The following is a 21,487-nucleotide window of genomic DNA, read 5'->3' as shown; positions in this document are numbered from 1 at the left end:
TTTCAAACCTGATTAAAAAACCAGGGCGGGCCATGGACCGGACACACCGTTGGAGAAAGTAATTTATCAGGTAAGCATAAATTCTGTTTTCTCCAACATTGGTGTGTCCGGTCCACGGCGTCATCCATTACTTGTGGGAACCAATACCAAAGCTTTAGGACACGGATGAAGGGAGGGAGCAAATCAGGTTACCTAAACAGAAGGCACCACGGCTTGCAAAACCTTTCTCCCAAAAACAGCCTCAGAAGAAGCAAAAATATCAAATTTGTAAAATTTGGCAAAAGTGTGCAGAGAAGACCAAGTCGCTGCCTTACATATCTGATTAACAGAAGCCTCGTTCTTGAAGGCCCATGTGGAAGCCACAGCCCTAGTGGAGTGAGCTGTGATTCGTTCAGGAGGCTGCCGCCCGGCAGTCTCATAAGCCAATCGGATAATGCTTTTCAGCCAGAAAGGAGAGGTAGCAGTAGCTTTTTGTCCTCTCCTCTTACCAGAGTAAACGACAAACAAGGATGAGGTTTGCCTAAAATTCTTTGTTGTTTCTAAATAGAACTTTAAAGCACGGACTACATCTAAATTGTGTAACAAACGTTCCTTCTTTGAAACTGGATTCGGGCACAGAGAAGGAACAACTATTTCCTGGTTAATATTCTTGTTGGAAACAACTTTTGGAAGAAAACCAGGCTTGGTACGCAAAATAACCTTATCTGAATGGAACACCAGATAGGGTGGATCACACTGCAAAGCAGATAATTCAGAAACTCTTCTAGCAGAAGAAATAGCAACCAAAAACAGAACTTTCCAAGATAGCAACTTAATATCTATGGAATGTAAAGGTTCAAACAGAACCCCTTGAAGAACTGAAAGAACTAAATTTAGACTCCAAGGAGGAGTCATAGGTCTGTAGACAGGCTTGATTCTGACTAAAGCCTGTACAAAAGCTTGTACATCTGGCACAGCTGCCAGTCGTTTGTGTAACAAGACAGATAAAGCAGAAATCTGTCCCTTTAGAGAACTCGCTGACAACCCTTTATCCAAACCCTCTTGGAGAAAGGAAAGAATCTTAGGAATTTTAATTTTACTCCAGGAGAATCCCTTGGATTCACACCAACAGATATATTTTTTCCATATTTTATGGTAAATCTTTCTAGTCACAGGTTTTCTAGCTTGGACCAGAGTATCTATCACTGAATTTGAAAATCCACGCTTGGATAAAATCAAGCGTTCAATTTCCAAGCAGTCAGCTGCAGAGAGACTAGATTTGGATGTTCGAATGGACCTTGTACTAGAAGATCCTGTCTCAAAGTTAGCTTCCATGGTGGAGCCGATGACATATTCACCAGGTCTGCATACCAAGTCCTGCGTGGCCACGCAGGAGCTATCAGAATCACTGAGGCCTTCTCCTGTTTGATCCTGGCTACAAGCCTGGAAAGGAGAGGAAACGGTGGAAACACATAAGCTAGGTTGAACGACCAAGGCGCCACTAATGCATCCACTAGAGTCGCCTTGGGATCTCTGGATCTGGACCCGTAGCAAGGAACCTTAAAGTTCTGACGAGACGCCATCAGATCCATGTCTGGAATGCCCCATAATTGAGTCAACTGGGCAAACACCTCCGGGTGGAGTTCCCACTCCCCCGGATAGAAAATCTGACGACTCAGATAATCCGCCTCCCAGTTGTCTACTCCTGGGATGTGGATTGCAGATAGGTGGCAGGAGTGATCCTCCGCCCATTTGATGATTTTGGATACCTCTCTCATCGCCAAGGAACTCCTTGTTCCTCCCTGATGGTTGATGTAAGCTACAGTCGTCATGTTGTCTGACTGGAATCTTATTTATCCGGCCTTCGCTAGATGAGGCCAAGCCCGGAGAGCATTGAATATCGCTCTCAGTTCCAGGATGTTGATCGAGATAAGAGACTCTTCCCGAGACCATAAACCCTGAGTTTTCAGGGAATCCCAGACCGCGCCCCAGACCTGATAGACTGGTGTCGGTCATGACAATGACACACTTTGGTCTGCAGAAACTCATTCCCTGAGACAGGTGATCCTGTCTACTGGAGCATGCACCGTTGTAATGGTCTTAGATGAATTCGAGCAAAAAGAACTATGTCCATTGCTGCAACCATCAACCCTACTACTTCCATGCACTGAGCTATGGAAGGCTGTAGAATAGAGAGAAGAACTTGACAAGCGTTTGGAAGCTTTGACTTTCTGACTTCTGTCAGGAAGATCTTCATTTCAAAAGAATCTATTATTGTTCCCAAAAAGGGAACTCTTGTCGACGGAGACAGGGAACTCTTTTCTACGTTCACCTTCCACCCGTGAGATCTGAGAAAGGCTAGAACAATGTCTGTATGAGCCTTTGCCTTGGAAAGAGACGAAGCTTGAATTAGAATGTCGTCCAGATAAGGTGCCACTGCAATGCCCCTTGGTCTTAGAACCGCTAGAAGGGACCCGAGCACCTTTGTGAAAATTCTGGGAGCAGTGGCTAGTCCGAAGAGCCACGAACTGATAATGTTTGTCCATAAAGGCGAACCTTAGGAACTGATGATGATCTTTGTGGATAGGAATATGTAGATATGCATCCTTTAAATCCACGGTAGTCATATATTGAACCTCCTGGATTGTAGGTAAAATTGTTCGAATGGTTTCCATTTTGAACGATGGAGCTCTGAGAAATTTGTTTAGAATTTTTAAATCCAGAATTGGTCTGAAAATTCCCTCTTTTTTTTTTTTTTTTTTTTGGGGAACTACAAACAGGTTTGAGTAAAAACCCCTGACCTTGTTCCACAGTTGGAACTGGGTGTATCACTCCCATCTTTAACAGGTCTTCTACACAATGTAAGAATGCCTGTCTACTTATTTGGTTTGAAGATAAGTGAGAAATGTGGAACCTTCCCCTTGGGGGTAGTTCCTTGAATTCTAGAAGATAACCCTGAGAGACTATTTCTAGTGTCCAGGGATCCTGAACATCTCTTGCCCAAGCCTGAGCAAAGAGAGAGAGTCTGCCCCTACTAGATCCGGTCCCGGATCGGGGGCTACCCCTTCATGCTGTCTTGTTAGCAGCAGCAGGCTTCTTGGCCTGTTTACCCTTATTCCAGCCTTGCATTGGTTTCCAAGCTGGTTTAGTCTGGGAAGCGTTACCCTCTTGTCTAGAGGCTGCCGAGTTAGAAGCCGGTCCATTCCTGAAATTGCGAAAGCAACCAAGATTGGACTTATTCTTAGCCTTGAAAGGCCTATCCTGTGGGAGGGCATGGCCCTTTCCCCCAGTGATGTTTGAAATAATTTCTTTCAATTCTGGCCCAGAAAAGGTCTTACCTTTGAAAGGGATATTAAGCAATTTTGTCTTGGAAGATACATCCGCCGACCAAGACTTTAGCCAGAGCGCTCTGCGCGCCACAATTGCAAACTCTGAATTTTTCGCCGCTAATCTCGCTAACTGCAAAGCGGCGTCTAAAATAAAGGAATTAGCTAACTTAAGTGCGTGAATTCTGTCCATGACTTCCTCATACGGAGTCTCCCTACTGAGCGACTTTTCAAGTTCCTCGAACCAGAACCACGCCGCTGTAGTGACAGGAATAATGCACAAATATAGGTTGAAGGAGGTAACCTTGATGTACAAAAATCTTTTTAAGCAAACCCTCCAATTTTTTATCCATAGGATCTTTGAAAGCACAATTGTCCTCAATGGGAATGGTAGTGCGTTTGGCTAGTGTAGAAACCGCCCCCTCGACCTTAGGGACTGTTTGCCATATGTCCTTCCTGGGGTCGACCATAGGGAACAATTTCTTAAATATAGGAGGAGGGACAAAAGGTATGCCTGGCTTCTCCCACTCCTTATTCACTATGTCCGCCACCCGTTTAGGTATCGGAAAGGCATCAGGGTGCACCGGGACCTCTAGGAACTTGTCCATCTTGCACAAGTTTTCTGGGATGACCAGATTGTCACAATCATCCAGAGTAGATAGCACCTCCTTAAGTAATGCGCGGAGATGCTCTGATTTAAATATAAATGTCACAACATCAGGTTCTGCCTGCTAAGAAATTCTTCCTGTATCAGAAATTTCTCCATCTGACAAACCCTCCCTCACTGCCACTTCAGACTGGTGTGAGGGTATGACAGAAAAATTATCATCAGCGCCTTCCTGCTCTACAGTGTTTAAAACAGAGCAATCGCGCTTTCTCTGAAATGCTGGCATTTTGGATAAAATATTAGCTATGGAGTTACCCATTACTGCCGTCAATTGTTGCATAGTAACAAGCATTGGCGCGCTAGAAGTACTAGGGGTCGCCTGCGCGGGCATAACTGGTATAGACACAGAAGGAGAAGATGTAGAACTCTCTCTACTTCCTTCATCTGAGGAATCATCCTGGGCAACCTTACTATTTGTGACAATACTGTCCTTACTGTGTTTGGACGCTATGGCACAATTATCACATATATTTGAAGGGGGAACAACATTGGCTTCCATACATATAGAACATGATCTATCTGAAGGTACAGACATGTTAAACAGGCTTAAACTGGTTAATAAAGTACAAAAACCGTTTTAAAACAAAACCGTTACTGTCTCTTTAAATGTTAAACAGGGCACACTTTATTACTGAATATGTGAAAAACTATGAAGGAATTATCCAATCTTTACCAAATTTTCACCACAGTGTCTTAATGCATTCAAAGTATTGCACCCCAATTTTCAAGCTGTTAACCCTTAAAATGTGGAAACCGAAGCCGTTTGCAATTTTAACCCCACTACAGTCCCAGCCACAGCCTTTGTTGTGACTTTAACTATCCCAGGGGGGTATTTCAAGCCTTCTAGGAACATTTTCAGTGGACACCAGACCCTCTCACATGCATCTGCATGCACTGTACTTAAAAGAAACTGCGCAATAATGGCGCGAAAATGAGGCTCTGCCTAATACAGTGAAAGGCCCTTCCTGACTGGGAAGGTGTCTTAACTAGTGCCTGGCGATAAAAAACGTTCCCCAAATAATAAAAGTGTGAAATCCACTTCAAACTTTAAATAAAAACTTAAATAAACAATCGATTTAGCCCTTAAGAGTGTCCACCAGTTAATAGCCCATAATAAGCCCTTTATTCTTTCTAAGTCTAAGAAAATGGCTTACCGATCCCCATGAGGGAAAATGACAGCCTTCCAGCATTACACAGTCTTGTTAGAAAAATGGCTAGTCATACCTTGAGCAGAAAAGTCTGCAAACTGTTCCCCCCAACTGAAGTTCTCTCAGCTCAACAGTCCTGCGTGGGAACAGCAATTGATTTTAGTTACTGCTGCTAAAATCATACTCCTCTTTAAAACAGAACTCTTCATCTCTTTCTGTTTCAGAGTAAATAGTACATAGCAGTACTATTTCAAAATAACAAACTCTTGATAGAAGAAATAAAAAACTACAACTAACACCACAAACTCCTCACCATTCCCCGTGGAGATGCTACTTGTTCAGAGCGGCAAGGAGAATGACTGGGGAGCGGAGCCGGAGGGGGAGCTGTGTGGACAGCTCTTGCTGTGTGCTCTCCTTGCCTTTCCCTGTGGGGGAGGAGAATATCCCACAAGTAATGGATGACGCCGTGGACCGGACACACCAATGCTGGAGAAACAAAAACGTTTTTTACTATCAGTGTCACCAGTAAATAATGAGCCCTTTATGCAAGCTGGGATTCCTACTAAGTGTCTGAATACAGCTTACCCTACCCTCATGGGGATATTGCCAGCCTTTTCTAGAAATAACACTGTCTGTCTAGAAAAAAATATAGACTGAACATACCTCAATGCAGTTTAGTCTGCAAACCGTTCCCCCAACTGAAGTTTTTCTGTACTCTTCAGCCCTTGTGAGAACAGCAGTGGATCTTAGTTACAAAATGCTAAGATCATCATCCTCCTTGCAGAAATCTTCATCCCTTTTCGGCCAGAGAGTAAATAGTACACACCGGTACCATTTAAAATAAACTTTTGCTTGAGAAAATAAAAACTAACATTTTTGTCACCACACTCACTTTACCCTTCCTAGTACTTTAGAGTAGGCAAAGAGAATGACTGGGGGGTGGAGCTAATGGAGGAGCTATATAGACAGCTCTGCTGTGGGTGCTCTGTTTGCGACTTCCTGTAAGGAAGGAGAATATCCCACAAGTATGGATGAATCCGTGGACTCGATACATCTTGCAAGAGAAATAAAGATTCTGTCCAAAGGCAATATAAGAGGAGGCAAATGACAAGTCCCTGTGATTACTATGGAAGGTCTGCAACAAAATTTACCATGAGGTGAAAAAGAGAACCATTAACCATACCCTATATACATCCCTCTGATAAACACTGTACTCTGAGGGGGAAACCCGCCTCAACATAGACTGAAAGCCTCTCTCACTGAAGTATCATATGCACATCTTCATTCTTCACCTTCCTACAGCGAAGGCAAAGACAAGACTAAGGTATTTATGAGGTGTGGGGGTTTATAGAGCTCTTGGGTTTTGTGAATCTTTGCCTCCTCTTAGTGGTAGGGAAATCCCAGGAGTAATGGATCATGGACTCCCAGTATGAAATAAATATAAATTTGAGTCTTATGGGGAGAACTAAAAATGTATAAAAAATATATTTTCCTATCAAGATTATTTTATCTTTACAAATGTTTCCGTTTTATTAAATAAAAAAAGATTAATCTAATCATTTAAAATCTGTATTTGGAAAAATAAAAACCACAGAATCAGCTTTATTAAAATTACAAACACCTTTTTTTCGTATGGTGGATTAGGCTTACCGAACATTTTACAAATGGGCAATTTTGATGTAATTTAATTTTAAATGGACTTCAGGTGAAGAAAAAATAACTTGACAATTACTAGAACAAAATGTAATAGTTCCTTTATCAGTAGCCTTGTCTTCCATGTGTTAGTAAATATGAAATGCCACAGAACTTAAAGGGATACTAAACCCACATTTTAAATTGCCATAAAACATGTTGAAATCTGTGCATATCCTAAAAGGGCTAATTAAGTAAAACATTTTTGCATAGAAAAATGTTTAAAAATTGCTGGCAAGTATTTTAAAATAATTTTTTGAAATATGTAAAATTACTTACATAGCCATGCTGTCTGGAGTAGTCTGATCTACCCCCCTTATCAGTGTTTAGCATCAGAAACACAGGCATTGTGTTCACAGCAGCTTATTTGCTTCTAGGCATGCTCTAGCAGATGAGTGTGCAAATCTGCATTTTACCGAATCAAAGATAGATATAAATGCAGCCATAGAAGGAATTGTGGGGGTGGGGGGAAGAGTTAGAGCTGTACAATTTGGAAACTTAAAAGAAAGGGTGAATAGTGATGCACTGCAGTATAAATTTGCAGGTAAAGTAATTAAAGTAAATATTATATGTTGTCTCTATCCCAACTTGTTTTATGTCCCTTTAAGCAATGTTCTAATTTACTCCTATTATCATTTTTTCTTCGTTCTCTTGGTATCTTTATTTGAAAAGCAGGAATGTAAGCTTAGCAGCAGGCCAATTTTTGGTTCAGCACCTGGGTAGCGCTTGCCGATTGGTGACTAAATTTAGTTTTTTTTTTTTTTAAAATTTTTAAGGAAACCTGTTTATTTTTTCTCTTATGTTCTGTTTATTAGGAAGCTACCATTCAGGCCCTACTGTTACGGATTTCATATGATTAATTACCCAAAAAGTTGTATTTGTTGTTTTTTGACTACATGGAGACTACATACACATTCATTAATGGGCATTGACTAGTAACAAAGTTTCTCAACGGGACATAAAACAATATTTTTTGCATGATTCAGAAAGAACAACTTTCCAATTTACTTTTATTATCCCATTTGCTTCATTCTCTTAGTATCCTTTGCTGAATGAGCAGCTATGGACTACTGGGAGCTAGCTGAACACATCAGGTGAGCCAATGACAAGAGGCATTTGCAGCCACCAATCAGCAGCTAGCTCCCAATACTGTATTGCTGCTCCTGAGAATGGAGCAAATTTTAATTTCTTTTTTTTTTTTTTTCAAATTGCATGCCCTATCTGAATAGTGAAAGTTTATTTTTTACTTTACTGTGCCTTTAAATCTAGTTTTCTCTTGGTGACCTCATATTCAGGTACTTTTGGGGTCAGAATTAAAAATACAAATATGAAGTATGGGTAAGAGCAAAATGACACTCAATATGCAATTCCTTCCAAATAAATACTGCCGGTGATAATGCAAAAACATAAAATTTATCAAATTTAATAAAGGTGTGCAAGGAAGAGATCTTGCAAAACAATTCTGAGTAACCATAATACTGTATTCAGGAAGAAGCAATAGCTCTATTAAAAGAGATCTTCACCTTGGAAGCTGGTGATTTTTTCAACTAAAATGCTAAGAAGATCACAAAGCAAGAGCCAAAAGGCACAAGATGCAGTAAAAGTTTTGCTTTTGAACCTATGCTGGGAATGAAATCAATTGCCAAAAAATATAATTAGACTTCTAGACATACTTAATGGCTCCTCACCTGCTAGACAGACCATGTTCTACTGGGGAGAAGAGTAATTGGTCATAGTAGGAAGACAATCCCTTTAAGAGGGACCAGGACATGAAACCCAACATAAAAAAAAAATCTATTTCCTCCTCCATACAAACGTAATGTAACCACAAAGCAGGTACCTTTGCTGCCTAGTTAAAGACAGAAGAGAGTGGGGACTATGGAGTGCTACACAAGCCCATAGCCAAGATGAAGAAATTACATTTCTAATAAATACAAACCTGGAGGATTTTATGATGGTTCTGACATTTGCTTAGCTATGGACATTTCCTCAATGATTGTTTCACCTGTCAGAACTTTCCTGCAGAACATTTTGTATAACATTATTAGTATTTGTTTCAAAGTCTTGTTTTTCCAAAGGTAATCCTCATAATATATGTACCCTCAAAACCAACTCTTACATGCTACTGCTACTAAGAGGTGTTTGATAAAGATATTCCTTTGTATATTGTGGTTCTCATATAGATATCAGACTCTGGGTCTCTAAGAATACATCACTTCCTCAATTACTATAATGCAATCCATTTTCCCATAAGATGAATTAAGCTACTATCTGTTGGCATAAAACATATTTGTAAGCCAAAAAGTAAGAAATCTACATACAGAAAAAGATTCTCAAAACGAAATACAAGTATAAAGTAAGATTATACTGTAGCAAGGTTTCCACAATTACTTAACTATATACTTTTTAATAGAACACTCACCCTCAGATGTTAGAAAACACCATAGACATTAAAAATACTTACCATGCACCTCAATATAGTCGACAATATGGCGAACTATTAAAGGGACTTCATGATCTGGTTGTCCTTCTTGCTGCAGCTCATCAAGCGCAATTCCAAATATTTTGTTAGCAATAATGTTGCAGTTTCCCAAGGAAGATGAGCTTTTCCTCATATCTTTTAATGCCAGGAATTATAGCAGTCTTTCCTGTTATTTGATAGCAAAAGTAAGAAGACAAAATTCCCAAATTACTTTTTGAAGATTTTTAGAGTTTAATTGTATTTCCCCAACAGAAGCCAAAGTTACAGTTGAAAACATTATTCTTTTAGAGCATTGCAAAAATTGCTATAGTCAATATGCAGTTTAGATTCATGTAAAGAGGGTAAGTGTAATGTGATTATTTTTGCTTTATAACAATACATGATTACTATTATTTAAGCAACTGAACAAGATTCAGGTTCAGGTAAACGTTTTAATAACCAGCACAGCACCTTTACAGTAAAGGTAAAGTAAACACCTTGTAATTACAAGACATTTCTGTTGTGTTGCTATAGAATAACAGATCTGCTAAGTCTCAAAGGTTTTAACAACTGCATTTTTTTTAATAGCCAAACTCCACCTACAACTTGAATTATTTGGAGGAGCCAATCTGAGCTTTAGTATGCAGAGCTAAGTTACATAAAAATAGGGCAAAATAAATAATGAAAGTATACTGCAAAATTGTTTCATTATGCAAATGAAAGTGCTGTGTGGTTAACTGTCCCTTGAAGAAATGTGCTAAAGAAATATATATTTTTAAAAATGATCTCTCCAAACAGAATGCTATGGTACTAAACTCACAGACACAGTCATACACCTGGCTTGCTCCTGTGCCATTCCCAGAAAAGAATGTGTGTATTCTTCAGTCAACAGTGTATGACTTAAAGTGAAAGTCAATCCTAGCGTTGTACAAACGCTAGGATTGACTATTGAAACAAATAAAAGGGGACTTTCTTTCATGAAGTATAAGATACTATATGTAGAAAGCTCCTTTATTTGTTTCAATCGATCGCCGTTCTTAGCTGCTTCGGCAGCCCACGGATAAAAAAAAATTTTGCTAGTAGGTGACGTTTTCACCTTTTAGCCAATAGCCGTGCGGTAAATACGGTTTGGCGCCCATGGGAGCCGGATTTACCGCATGGCTGAAATCTTTTAGGTGGAGGAAGGAAAACAAAAAAAACTAAAATAATGTGGTTGCATAAGTGTGCCCACCCTCTTATAACTGGGGATGTATCTGTGTTCAGAATTAAGCAATCACATTCAAAATCATGTTAAATAGGAGTCAGCCTACACCTGCCATCATTTAAAGTGCCTCTGAATAACCCCAAATAAAGTTCAGCTGCTCTAGTTGGTCTTTCCTGAAATTTTCTTAGTCGCATCCCACAGCAAAAGCCATGGTCCACAGAGAGCTTCCAAAGCATCAGAGGGATCTCATTGTTAAAAGGTATCAGTCAGGAGAAGGGTACAAAAGAATTTCCAAGGCATTAGATATACCATGGAACACAGTGAAGACAGTCATCATCAAGTGGAGAAAATATGGTGCAACAGTGACATTACCAAGAACTGGACGTCCCTCCAAAATTGATGAAAAGACGAGAAGAAAACTGGTCTGGGAGGCTACCAAGAGGCCTACAGCAACATTAAAGGAGCTGCAGGAATATCTGGCAAGTACTGGCTGTGTGGTACATGTGACAATCTCACGTATTCTTCATATGTTTAGGCTATGGGGTAGAGTGGCAAGACAAAAGCCTTTTCTTACGAAGAAAAACATCTAAGCCCGGCTACATTTTGCAAAAACACATCTGAAGTCTCCCAAAAGCATGTGGGAAAAGGTGTTATGGTCTGATGAAACCAAAAGATATGTTTGGCGCAAAAACAACACTGCACATCCCCAAAAGAACACCATACCCACAGTGAAGCATGGTGGTGGCAGCATCATGATTTCGAACTGTTTTTCTTCAGCTGGAACTGGGGCCTTAGTTAAGCTAGAGGGAATTATGAACAGTTCCAAATAGAAGTCAATATTGGCACCTTCAGGCTTCTGCTAGAAAGCTGAACATGAAGAGGAACTTCATCTTTCAGCATGACAACGACCCAAAGCATACATCCAAATCAACAAAGGAATGCCTTCACCAGAAGAAGATTAAAGTTTTGGAATGGCCCAGCCAGAGCCCAGACCTGAATCCAATTGAAAATCTGTGGGGTGATCTGAAGAGGGCTGTGCACAGGAGATGCCTTCGCAATCTGACAGATTTGGAGTGTTTTTGCAAAGAAGAGTGGTCAAATCTTGCCAAGTCAAAATGTGCCATGCTGATAGACTCATACCCAAAAAGACTGAGTGCTGTAATAAAATCAAAAGGTGCTTCAACAAAGAATTATTTTAAGGGTGTGCACACTTATGCAACCATATTATTTTATTTTTATATTATTTCTTCCCTCTACCTAAAACATTTCAGTTTGTTTTTCAATTGAGTTGTACAGTTTATAGGTCACATTAAAGGTGGAAAAAGTTCTGAAATGATTTATCTTTGTCTCATTTTTTTACATCACAGAAACCTGACATTTTAACAGGGGTGTGTAGACTTTTTATATCCCCTCTATATATACAGTATATATATATATATATATATATATATATATATATATATATATATATATATATATATATATATATATATTAACTTCAAACATTAAGTATAAGAGAGGGGCCACAGTATAAATACTCATAGCAGTATAATATAGATAAAGAAGAAGTTGCTTCTTTATCTATATTATACTGCTATGAGTATTTTATTGAGTAGGTATTTTCCACTGCAGTGGTAGATTTGAATGCTTACTAGTTTAATCAAGTGCAATGATGCCTGATCAGTGATGTTTGTTCATTGTAAATAAACTGTTGCATTTTCTAAACCTGCGTGTATCCGTTTGTTTGGTTCTTTGAAGGATCTCTGGCAAAACTTTAATTTTGATACAGAGAATACTCTTCTGTGTGCTGTAAACCCCCGCCTATTCACAATATCTCATATAGCTTTACTGTGGCCCCTCTCTTATACGTAATGATTGAAGTTAATTAATATTTTGGGGGTCTGCACCAGATCTAGTAATGGTTGAAGTCCGCCTAGATTATTCTTAGTTTTTACCCAGGTAATAAATAATTTTCCTATCCTGTAATCAGGAAGGTTTGGGTGATTCTCTCCCAGCAATCTTCTGTATTACACACACATATATATATATATATATATATATATATATATATATATATATATATATAATGTACAGAAAATTATATAATGTAGAGAAAATAACTTGTGTAAACCATTTACAAATCTAGACAAGTCAGAAGACTTGCTTTTCACACAGAAACTCTCCGATTACACTCTTTCCAATGCAGCAGAGGATTCTTGGTAAGACATGCAAATGAGGGTCACAATGACTCACCTTTTTACTTTTAGCCTGCTTTTTAAGACAGACTTCCCTTTACGCCATAGCATCGCCGCATTACACAGCTTTTACGCTTAGCTAGGGTTAGTACAGTGATTCAGAACCAATCCCAGGACAGCTGTTTCGTGGTTATTGCCACTCATCAGCTGAGAGTAGATTGAATCACTGCTTGGTAAAGTTCACTCTCACAGAAAAACCTCTCTTAGCTAGGACTAAGCGTTTAATCACCACGCAGTCAGCCTCAGAGAATCTAGTCTTTGATGAACAAAATGACCCTGTTCCAGCAGATCCCTGTGACAAGGTAACCTCCATGGAGGAGATGAAGACATCCCCACCAGGTACGCAAACCACATCCTTTGCGGCCACGATGGAGCAAATAGTATTGCCGAAGCTTGCTCCTGTTTGATGTGGGCCACTACCCGAGTAAGAAGTGGTAACGGTGGAAAAATGTAAACTAGATTGAACCTCCAAGGCACTGCTAATGCATCTATTAGCTCCGTCTGAGGATCCCTGGACCGTGACCCGTATCTGGGTAGCTTGGAATTGAGCCGGGACGCTATGAGATCTATCTCCTATTCTGTTGCAAATCTTTGCAAATACCTCGGGATGGAGAGACCATTCCCCCAGACGAAAGGATTGTCTGCAGAGGAAATCCGCTTGCCAGTTGTCCACACCTGGAATGTGGATCACTGACAGCGAGCAGTTCTGAGATACTTCCCTCATTGCTAGGGAGCTCCTCGTTCCTCCCTGATGGTTGATGTAAGCCACCGAGGTTATGTTGTCTGATTGGAATCTGATAAATTGGGACAAATCCAGAAGAGGCCAAGCCTTCAGAGAATTGAAGATCGCCCGAAGTTTCAAAATGTTGATCGGGAAGAGAGATTCCTCTTGCGTCCACAGGCCCTGTGCCTTCCTGGCACCCCAAACAGCTTTCCATCCTGATAGACTTGCGTCCGTAGTCACAATCTCCCAGGATGGTCTCAAGAAGGATGTCGCTTGGGACAGGTGATCTGGACAGAGCCACCAAAAGAGCAATTCTCTCGACCGGTTGTCCAGAGAAATCTGTTGCGACAAATCCGAGTGGTTGCCGTTCTACTGATTCAGCATGCACAGGTCTGAGATGTTTATGCTGGACACCATGAGCCCAATTACCTCCATACACTGGGCCAAAGAGGGCCTTAAGGAGGTCTGTAGGGCAAGACAATTGGAAGTTATTGTGTAACGTCTCTGGTCTGTAAGAGATATCCTCATGGATATGGAATCTAGTATCGTACCCAGGAATTCCACCCTGGTACTGGAAACTCTTTTCTAAGTTTATCTTCCATCCATGAGATCAAAGAAGAAGTAGAAGAGCTTTGAATGGTCCACTGCCAGCCAACAGGATGGTGTCTTAACCAGGATGTGATCCAAGTATGGCGCTACTGCTATACCTCTGGTTTTAGCCACTGTGAGGAGGGCCTCCAGAACCTTGGTAAAGATTCTTAGGTCTTGGGGTAGTAGCTAGACCAAATGGAAGTGCTACAACGTGGAAATGCTGGTCCAGGAAAGCAAATCTTAGGAACTTGAAGTATTCCTTGTGGATTGGAATGTGAAGGTAAGCATCCTTCAAGTCTATCGTAGTCATGAACAGTCTTTCTTGAACTAAAAGCAGAATGGACCTTAAACGATGGGACCGACAGGAACTTTTAAGCACTCTAGGTCCAGAATCGGGCGAAAAGTTCTCTCCTCCTTTGGGATCACAAAAAGCTTTGAATAGAACCCTAGACCTCTCTTTGCTAGAGGTACCGGTACAATGACTCCCAGGGAGGAGAGATCCATCACGCACCCTAGAAAAGCCTCTAGTTTTTCTGGTCTTGAAGACAGGTTTGACAAGAGGAATCTGCCCCTGGGTGGATGAGATTTGAAACCTATTCTGTATCCTTGGGTGATGACCTCCAGGACCCAAGGGTCTTGCACGTCTCCCAGCCAAGCCTCCAAAAAGAGATAGTCTGCCCCCCAACACGATCCAGAGATGGATCGGTGGGCCGCCCCTTCATGCCGACTTTGCTTCGGCGGGCTTCTTCTTCTGCTTGGATTTATTCCAAGACTGAGTCGGTTTCCAAGTTCCCTTGGACTGTTCAGGCTTCGCGGAGGGCTGTTGGTGTTGGGATTTATCCGAACGAAAGGAACGAAAATTAGGACCTTGTCCTTTAGGTTCATTTTTCTTACCCTGCGGTAAAAAGGCACCTTTGCCTCCAGTGACCGTGGATATGATTGAGTCCAGGCCTGGAACAAAAATAATCTTCCCCTTAAATGGAAGGGAAAGATGTCTAGAATTAGAAGTCATGTCCGCAGACCAAGACTTCAGCCAGAGTTAAGCGGGATAGTAGTGCGTTTAATAAGCATGGAGATAGCGCCATCCACCTTAGGGACGGAACCCCACAACTCCAATTGAGAGTCCGGAACCAGGAATAATTTCATAAAAAGAAGGGGAAAAAGAAGAACCAAGTCTTTTCCATTCATTCTAAATGATATTCGCCATCTTAACGGGAAAGTCTGTGGTACAACCCTGTCCTCGTAGACCGTATCTAGTTTAGGAATACAAGGTTCCTCAGGTAATTTAGGTTCTGAAACCTCTAAAGTAGTACAAACTTCCATCAACAGAAAGCGTAAGTGTTCAATCCTAAATCTAAAGTCTGGTTCCTCCACAGCTGGAGGCTTAGAGGCAGCAGATTCCGACCCAGAAAGAGCATCCTCTGAAGTATCAGAGGCATCTTCATCAGCGGATGATCTTGTATCAGATAAATCCAACAAGTTAGCAGATGACCCCTAGGAAGGATAGCAATATTTGACCTTTCGCTTGTGCTTAGCAGGGCGAGGTAAAGCACTGAAGGCCGTACACACTGCCGTTTGTAGCTGTTCAGTAAAGACTGGCGGTAAGAGGGCCCATTCAGAAGGAGGATTAGCAGTGCAATGGGAAGCTGCATGTGTAATAGGAGATGACTGTAGGGAACGCACCTCATGGGACGGAGACTCCTTAGAGGTGGACGGCTCAGTGGTACTAAACATCTTAGTTTTCTTAGATATAATTACTTTATCAAGGTATGTGGAACATAATTGAGCAGGCGGATATACCGTAACCTTCTCACAATATAGACAGGTATAAGACTTAGGAAAAGAGGGAGTACCCTCTAATATATCAGAGTCCTCCATAGCTTGCGCTTGTAAGCCTATGGCTGGAGCACTCATTACCTCCTATGACCCAGGCCCCACAGAGAAACCGCTTCGTCTCCTGTAAACCACACGGTCAGGAAAGAGGAAATCAGTGTGACCATCCCAAGTCACGTGGTGCAACATGCAGGACCGCCCCTGCTACAGGAAAAAGTGCGCCAAGCCTAACAGGCTGCGCAGCTATCCAAAATGAAAGTAAAACCTGAATGTTCCAACATCTACCCAAGCCTCATCTCACACATGTTGCAGCATAAAACATAATAAAATAAATTATGCGTAAAATCCCCTTCAAGAGATATGAACCCTTGATTCCATACAGATAAAAGGAGTCACACTGTGACCCTATCTTCTTGTGTTATCATATGCGTATAAAAACTTATTATGCTTACCAGATAATTTTCTTTTCTTCTGACAGGGAGAGTCCACAGCTGCATTAATTACTTTTGGGAAATACAGAACCTGGCCACCAGGAGGAGGCAAAGACACCCCAGCCAAATACTTAAATACCTCCCCTACTTCCCTCATCCCCCAGACATTCTGCCAAGGGAACAAGGAACAGTAGGAGAAATATCAGGGTGAAAAAATGTGTCAGTAGAAAAAAAAAAGTTAAGGCCGCCCAATGGAAAAAACACGGGCGGGAAGCTGTGGACTCTCCCAGTCAGAAGAAACTTATCTGGTGAACATAATTTAAGTTTTTCTTCTTAAATGGGGAGAGTCCACAGCTGCATTCATTACTTTTGAGAAATCAATACCCAAGCTATAGAGGACACTGAATGCAGGAACAAAAAAGGCGGCCCATTCTGAGGGCACCACAGCCTGATATAACCCAAACTGCCGATAACAAAAACTGCGTCAACAGACACAGAAAGCACAAAAAAAAGAAGAGGACCAAGTAATTACCCATCAGTCAGAACCATAAAGAGCCTTGCTAGAGACCACTCAGATCCCTAGACTCCACTGAGCACAAAACCTCTCAGGATACAAAAGTCCCGCTGACTTGAAGCCCGCCAAGGAAAAAACTTTACCCTGGGGGACCCAAAATTCCCTCACAATCTTCCAGAAGAAGGAAGTCCAAAAGGACGGTCAAAAAAAAAAAAATCAAGGGCACACAAAGGAAGAAGCCCCTAGCATAACTCAAAAGGATCGAACTACAAAAGCTGTAATAGGACAAAAGTCACGTAGAAAATACTCTACCGACAGAGGAGAGCAACGGAAGAAAAGTCCCAGACCACCTCCTACATGAATCCCCAGGAAAAATGTAAAGTCATAACCAGAACCGAAATCCCCGAAGGACAAAAAGTAGAACCATCTACCTTACCACAGAGTGCTATCCAGCACTAAAAACTTAACACCCCAGGGTCAAAAAAAAAAACGGAGGTAGAACAGACAAAACAGATAGGAATATCCGTTTACGCCCCAGTCAAAAGCCACAGGCTTCCATCTGATAGGCGGTCCAACTAAGCGTCAAGCCTACAAAAACTAGACAGCAAGGTAGTTAGGAAATTCATACCAGAACCATCCTGGGAGAGAAAAACTCTGTGCGGATCAACTCCCCCCCTACCAGAACATAGGGAAGGGAGGACCGCACCCTGACAAAAAATAAAAAAACAGCAACTCGCAGAGGGAAGGTACCACCGCGAGGCCTCCCACGTAAGGAAGGAGCACCTCATGATACGCGGCCGATGCTCAACAGAACAGTCTGAATTAATGACCCCTACTCTGAGAAAACAGTCCCAGCACCGACATCACTGGTAAAGTCCAAAGGACAAGGGAGAACAAAAATTCCCAGAGATCAGCAACGAATCTCCAGTCATGAGATCCCTAGGAAAGGAAAGAGGAACGAACCCCGAGAGAGACTAGCTCGGGTTCCAAAATACTTACCACATTTCCCTTCAGAATCGGAGGGGAAGGTACACTCAACCAAGAGAGACCCTCAATTAACAACTATCAGAATGGTATGCAAAATTAAAATCCAACCTACCAGGTGGACACAAACTCATGACGTCCTGCAGGCAAAGCAGGGAAGCAAACCCCACTGAACTCCGGGATCAGAGGAGGAAACAACCTCCGGAGTAGCCAACAGGATAGATGCAGTAGATCAGATTCTCCCAAATAGAAGGAAATCAAAGATCTAACAGCTTGCTAGCCCACACGCAAGGCGCAAAAATCTGCAATGGACTTCAAACTGCAAATCCGCTTGCTAGACAGCTAAGGTAACCCTCCGGCCACTAAAGCAAACTCAGTAGAAAAATTCCCATTTATCCGGAAGGACTAAAAAGAAGCCGCCACTAGGAACAAGGAGATATTCCCAGGATCGGGAACCCCAACCTGCTTTCTTAACCAGCCAGATCCAACATCTATGAGATCTGGAAACAGAGTAACCAAAATGCCCAGACAAAGAAAAGGACTAGGTTAAAAGACCAGACACCCGGACCCAAACTAATAACCCTTGAGGAACATCCACAAGAGTACTCCATCTGAAGATGACCTTGTATCAATGTTGATGCAATCACAGCCATGCCCTGAAGCACTGATCTCCCATGTAAGTATCCAGAGACTAAAATCATCCCCAACAGGCCTCTCGGATCCACACCCACCAAATAAGACGAAGCCAGGACCCAAAAGAGATCAGAACTCAAACTAGAAAGTAATCTCTGTATGAGAGAATATAAAAGTTTCTAAAGATCCACTCTGGATCAATCTCCGGTGGCCCCTACGGCTCAAGGAATTGATGAATGAACGAGCATCCTAAAAAGACATAGCAGGCGACGGAACCAAACAAATCGCCTAAGCAGGGACAACCGTATCTAGGTAAAAGAGACAACATACATTCCCCAGATCAAAAAAAAATATAGGATCAGAAAAGGATATAGTAAGAAAGCGGACCCTAAGGACCAGATTTACTCATCAAGCGACAGGAAGACTGACCCCCAAGGAAAGGGTAAACAAGTACACAACCAGCCTCGACCATAAGGAAGAGGCCATGTCGAAAGATCGGGACTAACCAGGACAATACTATCCGGAATGAAGTACCATAAAGGAGAAGATCTCTTATGGAGTCATCTGAACCCCCCGTCCACTAACGAAGGAGATAAACAAAAGACCTCAGGAAACCTCAAGTATACTGTCATAGCAGAACCCGTAATCAGCGCTAACCCTACTAGTTATGCAGGGGCAGAACACCTAGGACTGAGTACATCAAATATCGGACGCCCCAACCGGATGAATAAATTAGGACCAGCCTAAAATCTAGGATAGAAGGGCCTTCATAACTAAACAAGAAGTAAGCAAACTCAGTACCCAAACAGGACCAGCCCATTGTCAAAGGCACAACGTGTCTCAAATGGGCCCCAAGGTACAGATATAACTAGTACACAACCAGGACTAGCCTGATATACAGGGTGTGACCGAACTGTACAAGGCCACTGAAGGTCTAAGGCTAGACTAAATTAACAGACAAACAGTAGACATGTAGGCTCTGAGACCTAAACTATTTTTTTTTTATAACTCCCACGGAAGTATAGCTATCGTGACCACAAAATCGCCAGCATCAAATCCCAGAGAAGAAAAAGTTTTCCAAAAAGAAATAAAATACATGCTACCGGTTAAAAATAAAGGAAGGCAGCACCCGCAGGTGAATGCCCAGAAAGAATGGTCACACTAACAAGACCAGCCACTCAGAGAACCGATTCCTCCAAAAGCTCAGAACTGGGAATGAGTTACACAAAAAAAAAGTAGACGACAAGTAGAATGATCTTCATCCCTCCACTCATCTAACACTGCTTGCCGCCTGGAGCAGAAGACTAAGGAACCAACGACTCATCAGAATTGGGCTCCTCTAACGCTGCCAACACATGCCAGTCTAAATCTAAAGACAAGACTCACCTCTGCCGGGGGCATCTGACGACCATGGCCCGAAGGCTGTACCCCTGAAGCCTCAGGGGACACCGCTTCCCCAGAGGGCTGAACAAATACAGGTGTTCCCACGCCTGATGGGCCCTGGTTAAGAGAACACGGACAAGATCTTCCCGGAAGATGTAAATGCGCCAACGCCATAGATATGGCCATGAGGAACCGTGCAGTAACCTCTGGAGGAAAAAACATAATTTATGCTTACCTGATAAATGTATTTCTCTTGTAGTGTATCCAGTCCACGGATCATCCATTACTTATGGAATATATTCTCCTTCCCAACAGGAAGTTGCAAGAGTCCACCCACAGCAAAGCTGCTATATAGCTCCTCCCCTAACTGCCATATTCAGTCATTCGACCAAAAACATGCAGAGAAAGGAAAAACCATAGGGTGCAGTGGTGATTGTAGTTCAAATGAAAAAATTACCTGCCTTAAAGTGACAGGGCGGGCCGTGGACTGGATACACTGCAAGAGAAATAAATTTATCAGGTAAGCATAAATTATGTTTTCTCTTGTTAAGTGTATCCAGTCCACGGATCATCCATTACTTATGGAATACCAATACCAAAGCTAAAGTACACGGATGATGGGAGGGACAAGGCAGGTACTTAAACGGAAGTTACCACTGCCTGTAAAAAAAAACCCTTTCTCCCAAAAATAGCCTCCGAAGAAGCAAGGTATCAAATTTGTTAAATTTGAAAAAGTATGAAGCGCAAACCAAGACTCCGTCTTGTAAATCTGTTCAACAGAAGCCACATTTAAAAAAGGCCCAAGTGAAAACCACAGCTCTAGTAGAATGAGCTGCAATCCCTTCAGGAGGCTGCTGTCCAGCAGTCTCATAAGCTAAATGAATTATGCTTTTTAACCAAAAAGACAGAGGCTGCTGAAGTCTTTTGACCTCTCCTCTGTCCAGAATAGACAACAAACAAGGTGAACGTTTGATGAAAACTGTAGTAGCTTGTAAGTAAAACTTTAAAGCACAAACCACGTCCAATATTATATAATAGACATTCCTTCTTTGAGGAAGGATTAGGATACAAGCATGGAACAACTATCTCTTGAGTGATGTTCTTGTTAGATACCACCTTAGGAAAAAACCCAGGTTGGTACGCAGGACTACCTTATCCGTACGAAGGACCAGATAAGGAGAATCACATTGTAACACAGATAACTTGGAGACTCTACGAGTCGAGGAAATAGCTACCCAAAAGGAACTTTCCAAGATAAAGATTGATATCTATGGAACAAAAAAGGTTCAAACGGAACTTCTTGAAGAGCCTTAAGAACCAGGTTTAAGCTCCATGGTGGAGCAACAGTTTTAAACACAGGCTTGGATCTAACCAAAGCCTGACCAAATGCCTGAACGTCTAGAATAGCTGCCAGACGCTGGTGCAAAAAAATAGACAGAGTAAAATTCTGTCCCTTTTAAGGAATTAGCTGACAACCCTTTTCTCAAAAACATCTTGGAGAAAAGATAATATCCTGGGAATCCAGGCTTTACTCCATGAGTAACCCTTGGATTCATAACAATCAGATATTTACACCATATCTATGTTCAATTTTCCTAGAGAAAGGCTTTCATGTCTGTATTAAGGTATCAATGACTGACTCGGAGAAGCCATGCTTTGATA

The 21,487-nt window shown here is 41.7% G+C and overlaps 1 protein-coding gene across 1 annotated transcript in view; it reads right to left on the bottom strand.

Moving 5' to 3' along the window:
• The window catches only part of FAM13B (family with sequence similarity 13 member B), a 794,661-nt gene that overhangs the window by 717,767 nt on the left and 55,407 nt on the right, over positions 1-21,487 (bottom strand). The window contains exon 2 of the mRNA XM_053717251.1: positions 9,277-9,460. Coding sequence (XP_053573226.1) covers positions 9,277-9,427 — 151 coding nt within the window. The 5' untranslated portion in view covers positions 9,428-9,460. The remainder of the gene's footprint in view (positions 1-9,276; positions 9,461-21,487) is intronic.

This window comes from Bombina bombina, chromosome 6, assembly GCF_027579735.1.
Source record: "Bombina bombina isolate aBomBom1 chromosome 6, aBomBom1.pri, whole genome shotgun sequence".
In the NCBI taxonomy this organism is placed as follows: domain Eukaryota; kingdom Metazoa; phylum Chordata; class Amphibia; order Anura; family Bombinatoridae; genus Bombina; species Bombina bombina.
The sequence above is the reverse complement of the archived record's forward strand: the minus strand, read 5'-3'. Positions and strand labels throughout refer to the sequence as shown.